Source organism: Pagrus pagrus (genome assembly GCF_965226575.1).
Source record: "Pagrus pagrus genome assembly, chromosome: 13".
In the NCBI taxonomy this organism is placed as follows: domain Eukaryota; kingdom Metazoa; phylum Chordata; class Actinopteri; order Spariformes; family Sparidae; genus Pagrus; species Pagrus pagrus.
The window spans coordinates 18728990-18745446 of record NC_140197.1 but is presented as its reverse complement, the minus strand read 5'-3'; the positions used below and the strand labels follow the sequence as shown (position 1 = coordinate 18745446).

The 16457-nt window shown below is 43.2% G+C and overlaps 2 protein-coding genes across 2 annotated transcripts in view; one reads left to right on the top strand and one right to left on the bottom strand.

The window, feature by feature from the left end:
* Positions 1-3893: 3893 nt before the first annotated feature.
* proza (protein Z, vitamin K-dependent plasma glycoprotein a) lies at positions 3894-9382 on the bottom strand. The gene is made up of 9 exons (XM_084370964.1): positions 9226-9382; positions 7619-7757; positions 6941-7092; positions 6806-6830; positions 6604-6717; positions 6374-6508; positions 5688-5803; positions 5478-5595; positions 3894-4884 (listed from the first exon to the last, which is right to left on the bottom strand). Exons 2-9 carry the CDS (start codon positions 7695-7697, stop codon positions 4349-4351), a joined length of 1275 nt encoding a protein of 424 aa, XP_084227090.1. The 5' UTR covers positions 7698-7757; positions 9226-9382; the 3' UTR covers positions 3894-4348.
* A 175-nt stretch (positions 9383-9557) lies between these two features.
* The window catches only part of LOC311267738 (lipid droplet assembly factor 1-like), a 40335-nt gene continuing 33435 nt past the window's right edge, over positions 9558-16457 (top strand). Inside the window, exon 1 of the mRNA XM_084370966.1 lies at positions 9558-9685. The gene's annotated coding sequence lies outside the window, so the exon portion shown is untranslated. The remainder of the gene's footprint in view (positions 9686-16457) is intronic.

Genomic DNA, 16457 nt, shown 5'->3' with positions numbered 1-16457 from the left:
TTATCCCCACTGCAGAAATGTCACCCAACACAGAAAATGGGGTAGCAGTGTGGCTATAGGGTCGGTCTGTTGGCCAGTTCTGAATCCTACTGACTTGAGGTTGACATTTGTGGGTTTTTTAATGAAATGTCTTTGTTCTTCTCTCAGTGAAACGATAACTGATGCCATAGCAGCATCTCTTGCAAGGGAATGGATTTGCAGCCATGTTACCACTTGATTGTCACGTCTGTAAGTATGGTAAGCAATGTGACGTGAGCAAGGCTCGAGTCTTTATGGGCAAGTCTTGCCACTCAGCAGCCATCTTGGCATCGCCCCTGATGCTAACAAGACCAGGCCCTTATCTAAATGAATGGGAAGAGAGCCAGGACTTCACTTTTAATGGTCACCTGGACATAAAATGGCATGTATAGTCATAAATCTCAGCTGAGCGTTCCCTTAAATGCAACAACGCGACTGGCTGATATCTTTCCTGTTTCGGCTGTGGCTTTTGTTGGGGAAGGGTGGGACATGTGTCTTTTACTGGTGTGTCTCTGGCATTAGTGCAAATTAGCAAATGCCAGCATGCTAACATGATAATCTAAGATGGAGAATGTGGTAAACAGTATACCCTCTAAACATCAGCATGCTAATATTGTTAGCATGTCAGCATTTACCTCAAACTGAGGAGCGACTGACAGATTAGAGGGCATGGCTCGAGACTCGTAGGCTTGTTAAACAATTAATATCAGAGAGAAATGAGACTACAGCTCTACAGTTCTCTAAAGGTCCACAGCCTGTCTCTCCCTTTCTCCTCCAAGCCACTTCATCCCGATCCAACGCCTAACCTCTTGAGGTCCTGTGTTACCTCCACCCCCCTGCACAATTGCCCAACCAAGTGGAAGCTGCTGTGTCTGGCATCGGGCAGCGTTTTGGGACATGGTGGGGTGGGGTGGACGGGAGAAGCTTTGCCACCCAAATTGACCGCAGAGCCCCCACATCTGTGGAGTCCTGAAGAGAGAAAAGATTGGGGACATGGATTTTGGGAATAGGGATTATTGGACAAGATCATAGGCATGCCTTCACAGATAGCCGAGCGCTCGTTACACACATAGCACGAGACTTTAACTCAGTCAGTCTGCCTTCGACGCTCAGACATACTGCCAACCCCCCGCGTGGAATCAGACACCACGCAGACAGATAATCCCACCAAAAGTCTGTCATTTGATGTCGCCCCCCCAGACTCACAAGACACAAATAGGCATGTATGTGTTATGCATACGTACACACACATACACACACAGCTTTGAGGATTTGCGCTCACAGCATGCAACTATTTTTTGGGGGGTTCGGGGAGAGTAAAGGATTATTGATTTATTAGGACACTGGCCAGATGTACCCACACGCCTGACACACTGGGGGGAAATTCAATGACACCAACTCTGCAGCAATCCCGTCCGGCAATATCAACATCTGTTTTGTGTAGAGAGGAAGCTTTTGGCATTGAGTGCTTTCACTTCCCTCCATTAGTAATGGCTTTGCTATTACTAATGGAGGCCTTTTCATTCACGTCTAATAAACTGAGGGTCCATCAATCCGTCCACACAATGACTGACTTCTGTGTCGACATCGCAAATCCCAGGTCTCTTGATCTGCCCCTGCTCTTCATCCATACGCCATTTTCCATCTCTTCATCTCAGCTCTTTGCTTTCTCAGCCTGTCAACAATCTCTCCCTCGGCCTCTCTTCACCCTTTCGGCATTCACGTCACGTCCTCGTCTCCCCATTTTGGAGATTTGATCCAGGGAGTAAAATCAAACCGATGCAGTAGCTGTTTGATATTTAAGTGATACATTGAACAGGGCTAAAACACAGCCTGAGCTCAGAGCGCATGAAGGTTTGCTGCCCGATGTGGGTTTCTGTGCGTCTCTGTGTATATGTGAGCTTGAGCATGTAAATGGAGCTGGCAGGACCAGCGAGCAGGACCAGACTCAGGAAGGAAGGAGCTCCACTCAAATTAATCTCCACTGGATGGCCCAGTAAAGGAGCGGAGCCATTTTTGGGAGCAAGGAGCCATCTCCTAGGTGAGTGCTATGGCAACAGCCAATGTGGGCCCCAGCTTTCAGGGCTGTCCTTTTCAAGCGCCCGATCAAAAGTGGCAGGCCAGGTTTTTTTGTTATGTGGCGTCTCTTGCTCTCTCTCTTGCCCATTCTTCTGCCGCTCCTTTTCTCTCCCTGCATGACATGGTCCTGGCCTCGTTCACCAGGGAGGCTGTGAGAAGACTGCAGAGGGCGAGTGTCTGTGGGAAAATGTTGCCAGACAACACAGGGGTATGTGACAGCGAGGGCAAGCTAATATGGTCTGGGATGAATAGGGAATATACGAGTAGTCGAGATGGATTGTCACAGCTACGTTCTTGCAGTTGCATCAAACTTATGAGAACTGCAGAGTCGATGCTTTCTCCTTAGTCTGCTTGAAAGTTAGCGGGTTTGAACACATGATGTGAACTATTTATTGCACATAATATAGGCAGAGCTTCTGGGTCTGAAATGCTTTAGTGCCTTAAACCTGCATCCTTTCTTATGGCCAGTGGGGGGCGCTGCTAGTGGTTGCAAATAGAAGTACGAGTGCATGTAAACTTATGAGAAAATGACCCGACTTCTCACAAGATTTATACTTTAGTTAGTAAACATTTTCCTAATGAATTTATGGTCTCAATCGTTAGCTTCAGGTCTTATTCAATACAGCATGATGTTCACTTTCTAAATGTAGAGTAAAATTGATGAAAAAGCAGTGTACACTTTAGGGCATGACTACCTTGTGATTGAAAAGTTGCTACCATAGCGTGTCCCCAGGCCAGTCATTGATCTAAAAAGGGAAATCTGGATACAGCGTCGGAGGCAAAGCCCCGTTCATTCCTCTGAAAGCTGCTCAGTGGTGCGTGAAGCTAAAAAAGCTTGACCTCCTGGTATAAAAGTACTCAGGGAGCATGCGCACTGGAGACTTCTGCTGGCCAAGCTGGCTAACTTCCAGTCCCCAGCTAACTTGAAAGGGGACAAAATAATTACATTGTGCACCTTTTCTAGACATTCTGAATGTGATCAGGGGTTGGGACGCCCCCAAAAATGTATCCATTATTTTACAGCCACTAATTTCCCAATGTAAGCTTATGTAATAAAAAAAGCTGCTGTCCCTGTGCGTCACGTGACGTTGTAATTCCACAGTTTGGCCTCTGTGTCTAATTGGCTTCAAAGCCTGGTGCTCATCGTGGGGGCTCCCCAGGTCCACCCACTTGTCCAGACATACCCTGCGTTCCATTCCCCGTACTACCATGCTATTAAGTATGCCAGAAAGAAGATTTAGTATGTCCAAATACGAGGTACATTATGTGCAATGCAGTATGCCAAAAACACCAGCATGTTAGCATTGTCTTTGTGAGCTCATTAGCATCGGTTCAGCACAGCCTCACGAGTCACTGGAAGGAGCAGCTGTCCACTCATTATATCACATATCTTTTTAGTTTTGTGCAGATTGTGGTCCCAATACAGTGGGTGTAATCTGTTGTTTATCTGATTCGCTGCACATTTATTTTAATTGTCTGCTAATGTTCATGTTTTTGTGTCTAGTGACACAAAAGCACAGATGCACATCTCAACGGGTTTAGCCTAAATAAAATTAAAACTACCTTTGTTAAAAATAGTGCAACACTCAAATTCCCCAATGAGCTTCATTTGCAAAAATGATTTGAAATCATTCTGCTTTAATTTACATTTTACACAGCGTCCCAACTATTTTGGAATCAGGGTTTGTATTCCCGAATATTCAGATGTTGAATTTCCAGGAACTGGTTTTCCTCAACATCTTCTGGAAATACTTTCGTATACTTCATCCTAAAACAATGACAGAACTGACATCGGGTGTGTTATTAGAGTTTATTACAGTTATAGAACAGTGATTACCTGGAGTGTTACAAGGTGCATGTCAACCAGTACAGTAGTCGCTAAAAATAACATCACTTAAGGGTTATCAAAGGTATGTTCACGTCACAAAACACATGCTGAATAATTCACTGCATCTTTCCCTCTGCCTCTGACCCTCTGGTTGGTAGATACATTCAGGAAGTGCTTCTATATTTATGTTAACAGAGAGCCACCTTGTGGATAAATGAGGAAGTCCACGGAGACAAATGGGAAGCAATCACCTAGATCGAGACTATATGGTTTAGATAGGCGTTCCATTATTATTAAAAGACAAAACAAAAGGTTCAGCTACAAGTGCACAACGAAAATGTTCATCTGATTCCCTGCATTTAGGACGTATTCACCTGCATTTTTAATAGCCAATAACCTCCGTGTTCTCCCTGACTGCCCCACCTAACGTGAACCCATGAATTGGCGCAGCCAGTCAAGGTAGCGAGACACTTTCTGGAAGATGTATCCTTTAGTGCAGTCGGCCCCTGTCGGCTGGCTGACCACCCCAGTGAGGAAGAACACATCCCTGTACAGGACGAGCAGGGGGCTGCCGGAGCTCATGTCGCAGTCGGCATTGGCCCGGGCCTTGGTGCAGCCCATCTTATTGGACATGAGGTTGGGGTGAGTTTCCAGACACTGCGACAGGCGGTCGTACGCCAGCTGGTTGAGCAAGAGCGGGCCCTGGAAAGTAGCCGCCTGCGGGGTTTCTTTCCAGCCAGTGATGATGGGCGAGTAATCCTCAGACATCAGGATGCTCTCTGCAAAGCTTTTTTCCGGCAGACACGCAGCAACCACGTTTTTCTTAAAATTGATGCGGCCGCCGAGCACAAGCACAGCCAGGTCGTGTTCAGGGCGGCCTTCCACATAGCGCTGGTGGACATGCTTCTCTTTGACAGCCAGCGCCTGCTCTCCATCTTCATAGCCGGTGGTGCGTTTGCCTGAGGAGGTGCAGGTGAGACAAGACATTCAGGATGAGGGTGTTTCTCAAGCTCAAGCACACATGCTGACATGTAGAGCTGCCACGGTTAGTAGATTAATTGATTAGTTGATCGACAGAAAATTCTTTTGATACTTGAAGAATCGTTTCGCAAACATGCCAAACCTCTGCTGATTGCAGCTTCTCAAATGTGAAGATTTGAAGCCCATCTGTGACTTAAGTGATAGTAAACTGAACGCTTTTGAAATTAGAAACTGTTGGTAGGACGAATCGAGACATCTGAAGATGTCACCTTAGGCTCTAAGAAACGATAACAGGCATTTTGCACGATTTTCTTGAGTTGAAACTTGTTCGGTTGATTTTTTGGGTAACCTTACTCCAAATCTCTAACCCGAACTCTTCCATGAGTCCTTTGTACAGTCCTGTTTAAAGACCTGATCTCCTAATTGTTATTTTTTCTCTGTACATATACTTTAGAGGGTATTTTGACCACATGGATGTATTTAGCAGATCCTAATGTTGCACCATTAAATGCTGTTTCACTAATTAGTAGTTGCAGTAACAGAGGTAGAGGAGTGTGTTTTGTCTACTCACCGACAGCCACGTGGATAGAGGTGTATTTGTTGGCACACTGAGCTGAAGTCAGGACCACGTTCTCCTTCAGAATGACTCCGCTACAAAAACCTGTGGACTCTGAACTCTTCAGGAGAGCCTGCAAACAACACAATGAATGCCCGCATCACTGACTTACCAATAAAAAGTGGTTTACTCTGTGACCTGTGATGTGTGTGTGTGTTTTCCTACCTGCCAGGGACACTCTGAAGAACCACAGTGTAGTTCTTCAAAGTTGCTGCGCATGTTGCTGGTAAGTCGTTCAGTCCACCGAGCCGTACTGAATACCTTACCACAGGGGTGTGTGACTGAGAGAACAAGGTGAGATGGTTACTATTACCTCATTAGATTTTGCCTTAAATTTATTGTTGATAGTTTTTTTGCTCTTTTGTACAGTCTGCGCTTGAAAGAGCTAGCTTAAAATTTCAGTGACTACACTCTCCTGTGAAAGCGAGCAGTAAAGCTCCAACCTCATTTCTCATAATATTTTCAATGATTTTCTTTATTTTAGCAGCCGGCTAGGCTAGCTAACTGGCTAACCTCGCTATCGAGGCGATGATCAACATGTTTAAAGCCCTGCATAAATAAACAAATGCATGTACAAAGCTAACTGAAATGTGAAGTAGCATTGTGCGGGTAGCAAATACATGAGAGGCACAAACTGGGGCTTGGCTCGTTCAACAAGCAAAGGTTCAGGACAAGGTGTGTGTTCACGCTTGCAAGTCAGATAAGAAGGTGACTTTAGCGAGAAAAGCTAATGCGGGTTGTTGTTTAAAGTCAAGAAAATGACATAATTCCCTCCTTTTTGTGTAATTGCATGTAATGCATTTTACTAATTGAATTATTCAGCTGGACTTGAAACCTTGAAACAGACGTACCTGCAGGCTCACACTTATTCCTGTCCGAAGTACTGAGCCTCCATCCCCAGGCGCAGGAGCACTCGTAGGACGTGTAGCCCGGTTTACAGAACTGTGTGCAGCCCTTGTTCTTTTCCAGGGTGCACACAGTCTCATCTGCATCGTGGAAACAGGAGGTGAAATTTGTAACAATCACACACACCAACATGAGAAGTGAATTAACAACGGTGATGTCGACATCCGTGCTTCACCTTTCTCACAGTGGACCCCCGAGAAACCCGACTTGCAGACGCAGTCGTAGCCTCCCACGCTGTCCGAACACATGGCTCCGTTCTTGCAGGGCTTCTCCGCACACTGATCTCCGTCTAAGAGCAGACAACAAGTCTATGAGATGATGTAATGTGGTGCTAATGACTGCACAGTGATGGAAAGTCTTTTTAACAGAGCACTTACCCACATAGACGGCCCAGAAGATATCCTGAAAGAGAGCATATGCGTGATAAGTGCGCAGTTAAAGCTGCAGACTGAGATAGACAAATCAACAAAGATGGTGTAATGCTAAGCTGACAGTGAAACCCTGGAGCTCACCGTGCGGTACGAGTCCTGGAAGACGCTCCTGGCCTGCTCGTAGGTGCACACTTTCTCCATGCAAACCTGCTCCAGGGTGGGTGGGTTACTGCCATCGGCGTTCCTCTTCTGACGGGAGATCACCGAGCTCGCCTGCTGCTTGTCCAAGAACACTGGAGGAACAGTTCATGGCTTAGCTGGTTCATCCACAACAGACTGAACTACAGACTTGAGTTTGAACTGGTTTGCTTGAACAGATTGAGCTGCTGCTTGCCAATAAAGAGGCTCGAAGGAATCTGCACAGATCTTGTGTGATTAGCAACTACAGTTTTTGAGAGTTTGCAAAATAAACACGACATTTTTCAAATAATTGATTTGGTTAAGGTAAGGGTTACCATTTTGCTGATTCACAACTACTAACATGTTTTAGTTATTTCTATTTCATTGCATTAAAAGAAAAATTACTGCATCGGCGTCTCCCTACAATATATCCGTGTGTTTGGATGCAAGCTGTTCTCAGAGGCGAGAGATTTTCTACTTTTACCTTTACTATCTATGTAACGTCACTTTTGACAATGACCCTCATATCATACTCAGCATGCTGCCATCTTGACCTCCTTTAACTCCTCATTTCTCTTTCCTCTCCCTACTACACTATCTCGGAGCTCTGCAGACTCATCTGGCTCCACACCGGCTCACCTGTCTGGGGGGTCTGAATGGCGGCCACAGCCCCCGCCAGCAGACACAGCAGAGCGGCAGATGTGGTCGAGGAGCACATGGTGACACTGGGGCGTGCGATGAGTCAAGTAGTTGTTGCAGCAGAGGTCGATGTGTACTCCTTCAAAGACAGACAAAGTACAGACATGTAATTGGGAAAAACATGTTTAATGTTGTATGAGGTTGCAAAATCAATGAAATACTGTTGCCACTATTTCTCTTTCAGTGATTGTTTGGGGAGCTCTCATTGGCTACGATGCATTAGTGGATACCTCTGTGCCACTTAAGAGGCTGCTGCTGATTATTAGGTCTCATTCCCAGATTTTATGTGTTTATGTTGTTTTTTTTTCATATTTTAAAACAAGTCCCAGTCTACTTCAGTTGTTTAGGAGAATGCTGCAACGTTGTTTTGCTGTGAAGCTCCAAAATTTTTTTCGACGACTACGAAACTTCACCTGGCCGTCCATTGTCCTGGGGGTGAGTAGATAATGACTGAAATTTCATTTTTGGGTGAAATGTTCCCTTAAAGTTTTACTGGAATACAATGGCTGCATAAATATAATAATAATAGATTATGTTCTGGTCATTAATAAACAATTAAAGGTGCACTATGTAGTTTTGGTTACATTTTAATCAGAAGAGAAAGATCTTCATTGACAGATTTTCTTGATGCACGTGCTTCTGCATGTTTCAGCTAAGAAACCACTCCCTGCTCACATTATAGTGCTCTTAAAGCATGCAGCCATGTTTTTAGCTTTTGTTTTATTCTGTTAATATCTCTAAATTATCACAATAAATATGGTATTACTTATTTAGTTGACATCTTGCAGATTTACTTTTATTTTTATTTTCTTACATGGTGTTTATCCGTGTGTTTAATACCTGGATATGAGTAGCATGACCATGCCATTCAATAATAAAGCACAGTTTGATCATGTAGCTTGTGGTTTTCGATGATGTATTAAATAATGGGATGATGATTTATAAACAAAACTGATTTCTCTTTATTATGGGACGTCAACTGAAACATCCCAGTGCAAATGAAATAAAACACCAGGTTGTAAATGTGACTAAACTCTATTATTTTATTATTATTGTGTTTTTTTTATTTAATTATTCATGAGCAGCCAGTAAATGACGTCATAGCATCATCAGTGATAGTGCAGTTTTTCTGCAGCTCATTGCTGCCCTGAAGCCTCACTGGTTTATGTATTATTATTTTTATTCTAAATTGTTTACAAACAATAAATAAACACCTCTGTAATCATGTAAAGCACGTTTGTTTCAGCAGCTCAGAGGAGCTAGCTTCTTAATGTTAGCTTTCTGACTGTGTAGCTCTCCTGCAGCCTGTTAGCATTAGCTCATCTGATGCTACACAACACAGAAGGAGCCAGAACAAATTAACGTGATAATAAAACAGGATGCTGCGTTTTAATAACACGTTTAACACGCAATTAAAAGCGTCAAAACACTCACAGGTCCGTCATGTTTTCGGTTCAGGGTGGGTCACTTCAGCTGACCAACATGGGTCTGAGTAACGGTACGAAACAACAACAACAACAACAATAACAACAACAGTCGGTACCTACCGCTGCGGACAGGATGATGGTTCCGGTCCGGCCTGGTCCTGAAACACCCCCGCAGCCTCCTGAACGGATCGGGCCTATCGATCAGAACTAACAGATGATGATGATGAGCACGTCCGAGCCTGCTCCCTCGCCTCCTCCCACTGTTTACTGTTGGTTGTGGTGCTGTGATGACGGAGAGGAGCCGGCGGGGGGCGCTGCAGGACAGAGCTGACTGTCACTGTGCGGCACATGGTGCCCCGCAGGAGACAGGCGGAAGTTCATCCTTTTTTAATGTCTAAACAAACTAAATAAACAAACTCTCTTTGTTGTCGTGGCTGAATAAAGATAATAAACAAACTGACCTTAAAGGACAACACAGTTTCATACTGTTTGTTTATATGTGGCGGACCCTGCCACCTTTCTAGCTTCAAACAGCGTTTTCGGGACCTTATTTTCCTCTGAGAACAGCTTGTTTATTCAGGTAAGTTGAGTTTTTATTATTACCTCATTAATATTGTGAAATATTAAAATTCTGAGTTTGAATTTATTCTCCAAAACTACATAGTGCCACTTCAAGTACAACTTTGAGGTACTCATTAACATCTGCTCGTAGCTCGTTGTCATGTTTCAGGTTGACACATTAGCTACCTAACTAGTTAGCTAGCTGACAGATTAAGTAACTAACTAACAAATAAACTAGCTTACTAGCCAACTAACTAGCCAACTAACTAACTAGCTAACTAACCAAGTAGCTAACAAACTAACTGAGTAGCTAGCTAACTAGCTGGCTAGCTAATTAACTAACTGTGTATAGAGTAATTCAACAAGCTCCCTCTTTAGCATCTGCAAGCTAAAAAACTGCTTGTACAATGATGCATCAGTATCAATCTTTATTAATCTACTGATTTATTTATAAATTATTATTTATTTATCAATACAATTATGTGTATTTTTGCCAATTTGTGCACATATATGTATATGTATGTGTGTATGTGGGTAGAAAACCAGTGCTACATGATACTTGCAGACACACGCACACTTAGGCGCCACATGCTTAAAAAACACTCAAGGATGTAGGATTTAGGACCTTCACTGTTATTTTCCTCAGCAGTGTGATTTGAATCAGGACCACCTCTGATGTGCACACTTGATCAAACAAAATGGGATGCTATCTGCTGTGATCAATAGGAGAAGCCTCACTGCAAACAAACACTCATCAAACCAGACAACGGCAAACAGCCAACGACCAGATTGGGGCTTTACACAAATCAGCTTAAGCGAACAAGTGAAAATCAAAGTGGAGGGGAGGATTGGATGGAAACAGTCGAGAAACTGAGAGCAGACAGGGTGTGAAGTTTTTGCCAAAGAGCACAATGAAGAAGAACAGTCACAAGCTATATCTCAGATGTAAAACAAAAACTAAAGCAGGACGATTTATAAAACATAAGGTCACTCAGGAAGAGTTATGAGCCACTCTTTAGAGTTGTTGCATATTTGATATCAGACTTTGTGATTAGTGTTTCATGGTGGTACTGATCAAACACACACACAATGATAAGAGCCGCTGAAACTGGGCCATCAAGGCGGTCCTGAGACCTTCCTGAGTGGCCTTATTTCAATGGGATTGTTTGTGAGAGCAATGTAATTTGCAGACAGGGCCGTGGGGCTTTAGTCTCAGCTGCAGCCATGTTAAATGTCTCCGTTTCCAAGTCTAATAACTGAGGTATTATAAGAGCCTGCTCGGACCAGCTGGTCCCCCGGTGCTGGACAGGGGCAGGAGCTGCACTGCCTTAGTCCAGGGAGACGCACCCAGGGGTGGGGAGAGCCTGCCCCGGCCTGCAGAGCTGCAGCTATATGTGTAAATTATTAAGGTTGTGGTAATTTCCCTCGTGATTGTACTCTGAGGTGAAATGTGAAATGTGTTCATACACGTGTTTGATATATGTTGACCGTGTGCACGTGTGTGAGAGCATGTACAGTGAAGGCTACATGCTGGTTTGCACACAGTCGGTGGAAAGCTCTGTATTCCCCCCCCCAATCATCCATCTCCTTCTCCCAGTTATGTTTTATTCAACATCCCCCTCTTACATTGTCACTCACCTTCTCTCCTTCTCTCTCTCTCGCTCTCGTTCCCATTTCTCCCCTCTCCTCTCATTATTCTTTGAGAGCCGGCTCTAAATTGGAGGGGAGCAGGGTAGAAAGAGCGGCGCAGCGCTCACGTGTGACCTCGCTGACCTGTTCCTCTTCAAATCCAGGGTCCAATTTTACAGGAACACTAAACAAACAGCTCAGCCATCACAGAAGGCATCTATAATTAATGCCACCTGATACTTGACAACTTTCTGATGGATTTAGCAGGCCGGAGACGAAATCCCCGGGACTCCCTTCGTGTTGGAGTCTTGATTATTCTCCTTGCAGCTTACCTCCTCTGCTTTCCATCACCGGGTTGATTTACTTGTTAGCCATGCTAGAAGCTCCGCTATTGGATATTTGACAGACACTCATGATTGTCTCCTGAAGATGAATTGTAGTGACTCCAGTGACTCCATGACTTTTCATCTAGTGCCATCATCGGATCAAATTAATGAAATACCCCAAATAATGAAATCCCCATTAGCATTTAGCTGTACTTTCTGTTTATGTGCTGTTTAAAAGCAAATATTAGCATGCTTACATGCTAAACTGAGATGATGAACCTGATAAAGGTGATAGCGGCTTAACAATAATATGTTAGCATTGTCGTAGTTTGCATGTGAGCATGCTAAAGTGAACCATCTTGGCAGCACCTGACTCTGCCTAACTCCCGGTTAATCAAAATAGGCAATGAGGTGGAGCTGAAGTTAGCCTATACGAAGGTGTCTGTGGTTACACATGAAGAGAAGCTAATATCCCCTCACATTATGTGCCTGAGTTTGATGGATAAATTGTGTTTATTCAAGTTTCTCACATGTGTTTGAGTCTTTTATTTATTTATCCCAAACAGCCAGAAGAGAGCAGATAGAGAGACAGAGAGCAACAACTGGGCCAGAGGGTGTTTGCATGTCAGTGTCTATTCTTCTCTCTGTACATTCATAAAGTTAAGTACATTTCTCCTCCATTCAGCAAGCAAGTAACAGAGAACAACATTACGGTGGATTTCATCGAAGCGAGAGTGGAGATAAATCCGTTCTTTAATCCCAAAAAACTAACTCTGCGCTCTCTTCGACTTCCAGTGTTTATACCCCCAGAGGCTCCGAGCTCCAGCAGCCGTCTACCGGTTAATGCTAACAGGGTATTTTAGTCTAATTAACCACACAGAAAGCTTTATTTTTTGCCGATATTAAAAATAAAAGCGTGGTGTAGGGATGATGTATGTGTAAATATCTTAAGCCTGTGGTAAACCATCAATATTATATTATACATAACTATTTCAGGCATGTGCCCTTTCAAAAACCTCACAGACTTTGAGACAAGGGAACCAGAAGTGCAAAAATGTCAACTGATTTCCGTGAATAAGGACTCATTTCTATCAGCCTCCCTCATTTTATGCCCCCGGTCCACATTTGTTCTGATGCAGTCAGGAAACTTGTAGTTGAGATGGTTCTGTTCTGCTCAGTAACCAACCACAAAAGTCAACATGGCACACATTCAAATCGACACACATTTCTGAAGCGTTTGAAGCAATAACACGTGTTTGGTTTTGCACGTTTGTGCTCGCTCAGTCCTGTGAAGATGTGACAGTGTGAGGTCCCCAGACGATGTGTGTAATGATGATGTAATGAGTTAATAACACACAGTCACTCATACACACACACACACACACACACACACACACACACTAATGACCTGCACAGACCTTCCCTACCATTGACCTTACACATAATATATCACGACGGGAAGTAATAAGGTCAGGTGGGGTGTTTGACCGCGCTGCATAACAAACAATCCTCACCTGCCCTGGTTTCATTATAGTTGTGCATCAAAAATACCCTCACACACGTGCAGTATCTGTTGTCCTGCATTGAAGCCGACCACAAACAACAACCCACACACAACACAATCACGCCTATATCAAGGCACCAAAACATTGCGTGTAATTGAGTTTGTGTGACAAGGACCAATGATGATGTTGTATTAAGTACTGGAGAGCAGGCAGGCATTACCCCTGTGGGGGTCTTTCACAGCTATGCTCGCTGCTCTTGAAGAATCACCTTCCTCTGTCCCACATTTCTCCGTGATCAATTCACGTCTGCTGGCCATGTTTTATTTAACGCTTAATCGCAGCGCTCCCCTCCCTGCGTCCCCTGCAGCTCATTTGTTTGCATGTGAGAGAAGAGAATTAAGAGCACGTGATTGGCCCCTTCCCACTTACTCTTTTCTTTCTCTACCCTGCATCTTTTTGAAGTTTCAACAGAAACAGGTCAGCCATTCCGTAATTGATTCTTCCTTTCATACGGAGCATTTTATGTGATGTTTGGAGGGGGCTCAAGCTGCCATAATTGAAGCTCCTAGCTGGTTTTAAGATCCTTTTTTGTGATCCCCTGCTTTCCGCAAGTGGGGTGACTCATGAGTTCTTTTCTTTCTCTCTCTCTGTGAAACTCTTTAATCTCGTCTGCCCTCGGGTTTGTGTCACAGCCTCGTGCGCTACCTTTTAAATGATATACTGTATCTCGCTCAGACAGCAGAGCAGAGCGTGGATGTGTTTCCTCAGACCTGTGGTGAGGTGGCAGAGGCCTTGATTGCGCTGAAGAGGCACAGAGAGAGCAGAGACACAGCTGACAGCTCTCTAAATGGACATGGTGGTTCACTGTACTCATGCCAAAGCTGCTCTGAGGTCTGCTTTCTGCGCATATAGCAACTCCTAAAAGCCCATGCTGTTGCACAGCCTGTGTGCAGCGACTCATAATGAGCAGGCTGGAGTAAAATACAAACCTTTCCATAGTTATGGATAATAAATGATACAGTAATGTATATTGATGATGGTGGATCAAGCAAGTTAATGTTGAATGTTTAATGAGGGGCAGAGTATTTATATTCATTATTTTAATAACACCATATATTAAACTAACTTAAGCTAGCTAATGTTAGGGCAGTACACTATGCTGGGCACATAGTGTAAACATTTGACTGTCAACTACCAAGACTCCTGACGCTGACGAAACACAGAAAGATTTTTATTCTGCACCTTTCTACAAGCTCTGCAGATCTATAATTTAAAAAAAAAAAAAGAAAAAAGATTTTTCTACATTAAAATATTATTAACATGACCTTTAAAGGGTACGGCAGGATGTCACTGTTCAGCACTGTGCTTAGTATTTTAAAAAATTCTTACAGTGTAATTTCTTCATCCTTTCCTCTAAAATACCCAGTTATTACTCACTCCATTCCCCATGTTCTAGTTTTAATATACTGTACCTACCTCCAGGCACCATCTAAGGGGAGGCATCCTTCCTGCATTCTTGACTGCTAAAAGCTAGTTACGAGCCCGGCTAAAGTAAATAAAAGGTGCAATAGGTAATCATTTTAGTCGAAAACATAAATAAATAAATTCTTAGCAGAATGTGAAGAAATAACAGTTTTGACATTTTGATGTCTTTTTATCATGTTGTTAGAGATATCTAATGAAGTTAGCATGCTAATCAGCTAGCCCTGACCCCGTCCCCATCCAAAGCTCCTGCACTAACAATGTAAACACTCACCTGGTGCTCCGTGGTTACCTCGGTTACTTTGGTGATATGCTGCCTCCTCTTTGTTTTGAGCATGAATTCAAAGTTTGATGTTTGATGCTGTCGTGAGGTAGGGTGGGATCAGGGGAGTCTGCAGATAGAAATCAATCTGACGTGACTCAGGCACAAAGGTAGATGGATGAGGTAATGTATTAAAGTTTTGTATTTTGTTTACACACATTCACCGACTTCCTTTCTCACTCTCTGATGTATCATCTGATGTTTCCCTGGAAGTTAGAGCAACAGGCGACTGAATGTAATGCACTAATACCTTGATTAAAATTCCAGATTTTGTGGGTTTGAACATTGTTGTACACATCGTTGGAACTAGTAAATATTTTCGAAAGTGCAGATGAGATTAAAGGGGCACTATGTGGTTTTGGAAAATAAATCAAATTCTGATTTTTAATGTTTACAATATTAATAACAAACTTAGTAATGGTCATTTTTTCAATAAGTGAATAAACAAGCTGCTCTCAGAGGAAAATAAGGTCCCCAGAACGCTGTTTGAAGCTAGAAAGTTGGCAGGGTCCGCCAAATATAAACAAAGTCAAACTGATGAATGAAACTGTGTTGTCCTTCAAGGTCAGTTTGTTTATTCAGTCATGAAAACAGAGTTTATTTAGTTTGTTTAGGCATAAAAAAACAACAGTGAATGAAGATCTTTCTTCTTGATTAAAATTTCTTTCCCAAAACAACATTGTGCACCTTCAAATTACACCTTTAACTGCAGGCTGGATTATAAAGTGTAACCAAATGTTCTTATTCACATTCTACCAGAGATTTAATTTAGCACCGTAGAGAGAAAAATATTAAATATCTACAAAAAGAGCTGCTCGCTTTTCTCAAGACATTATTTTTTCCATTTTGTAGACTATCGAGAGCAAATGAATAAACACGTCCCACACCTCCTCTCATATTATGTGTGTATCCCCTGAACGTTTTCAGCTATATCACCTTCATTAGGTTGGTGAAAGCAATATACTGTAGCTGCGGCTTTATGGATTTTTGAATCAGTTATACTTATGCTCACAATCTGTGAAGAATTACATTTTTCAGGCTAAACAGCTGAGGGATGTGTAGTAGACAACGGCATAGTCATCTTTAAAGAAAATGACTGCTGCAGGAGTATTAAACCAGAGTGTTTCTTAAGAAGGAATATTTGTGTTTCTCAGTGTCAGCCTTGTGCTCATTAGCACATTTTAGCTGGAGATTCAGACAGTTCACGCTGCATGGCAAATTAGATTGAGCAGCCAGTCTCAACCCCCACTCTCACAGACCTACAGCGTCCAATCACACGCGTTACATGTAAAGGTTTGTATACGTGATAAGGCTCGCGGATACATGTTTGGACTCACATGCGTGATCCAAAACAAGTGACTGGAAGAATAAAGAGACAAGGGCAAACACACACCATCCTCTCTCCACAGTCGACTTAACCCTGCATTTATCTCCTCTCATCTGTCACATCTGTCTCCTCGTCATTTCATTGTCTCTGTGTTCTCTGTCCTCAAACAGGAACATGTTATCACTCTTTCTCTCTCCGAG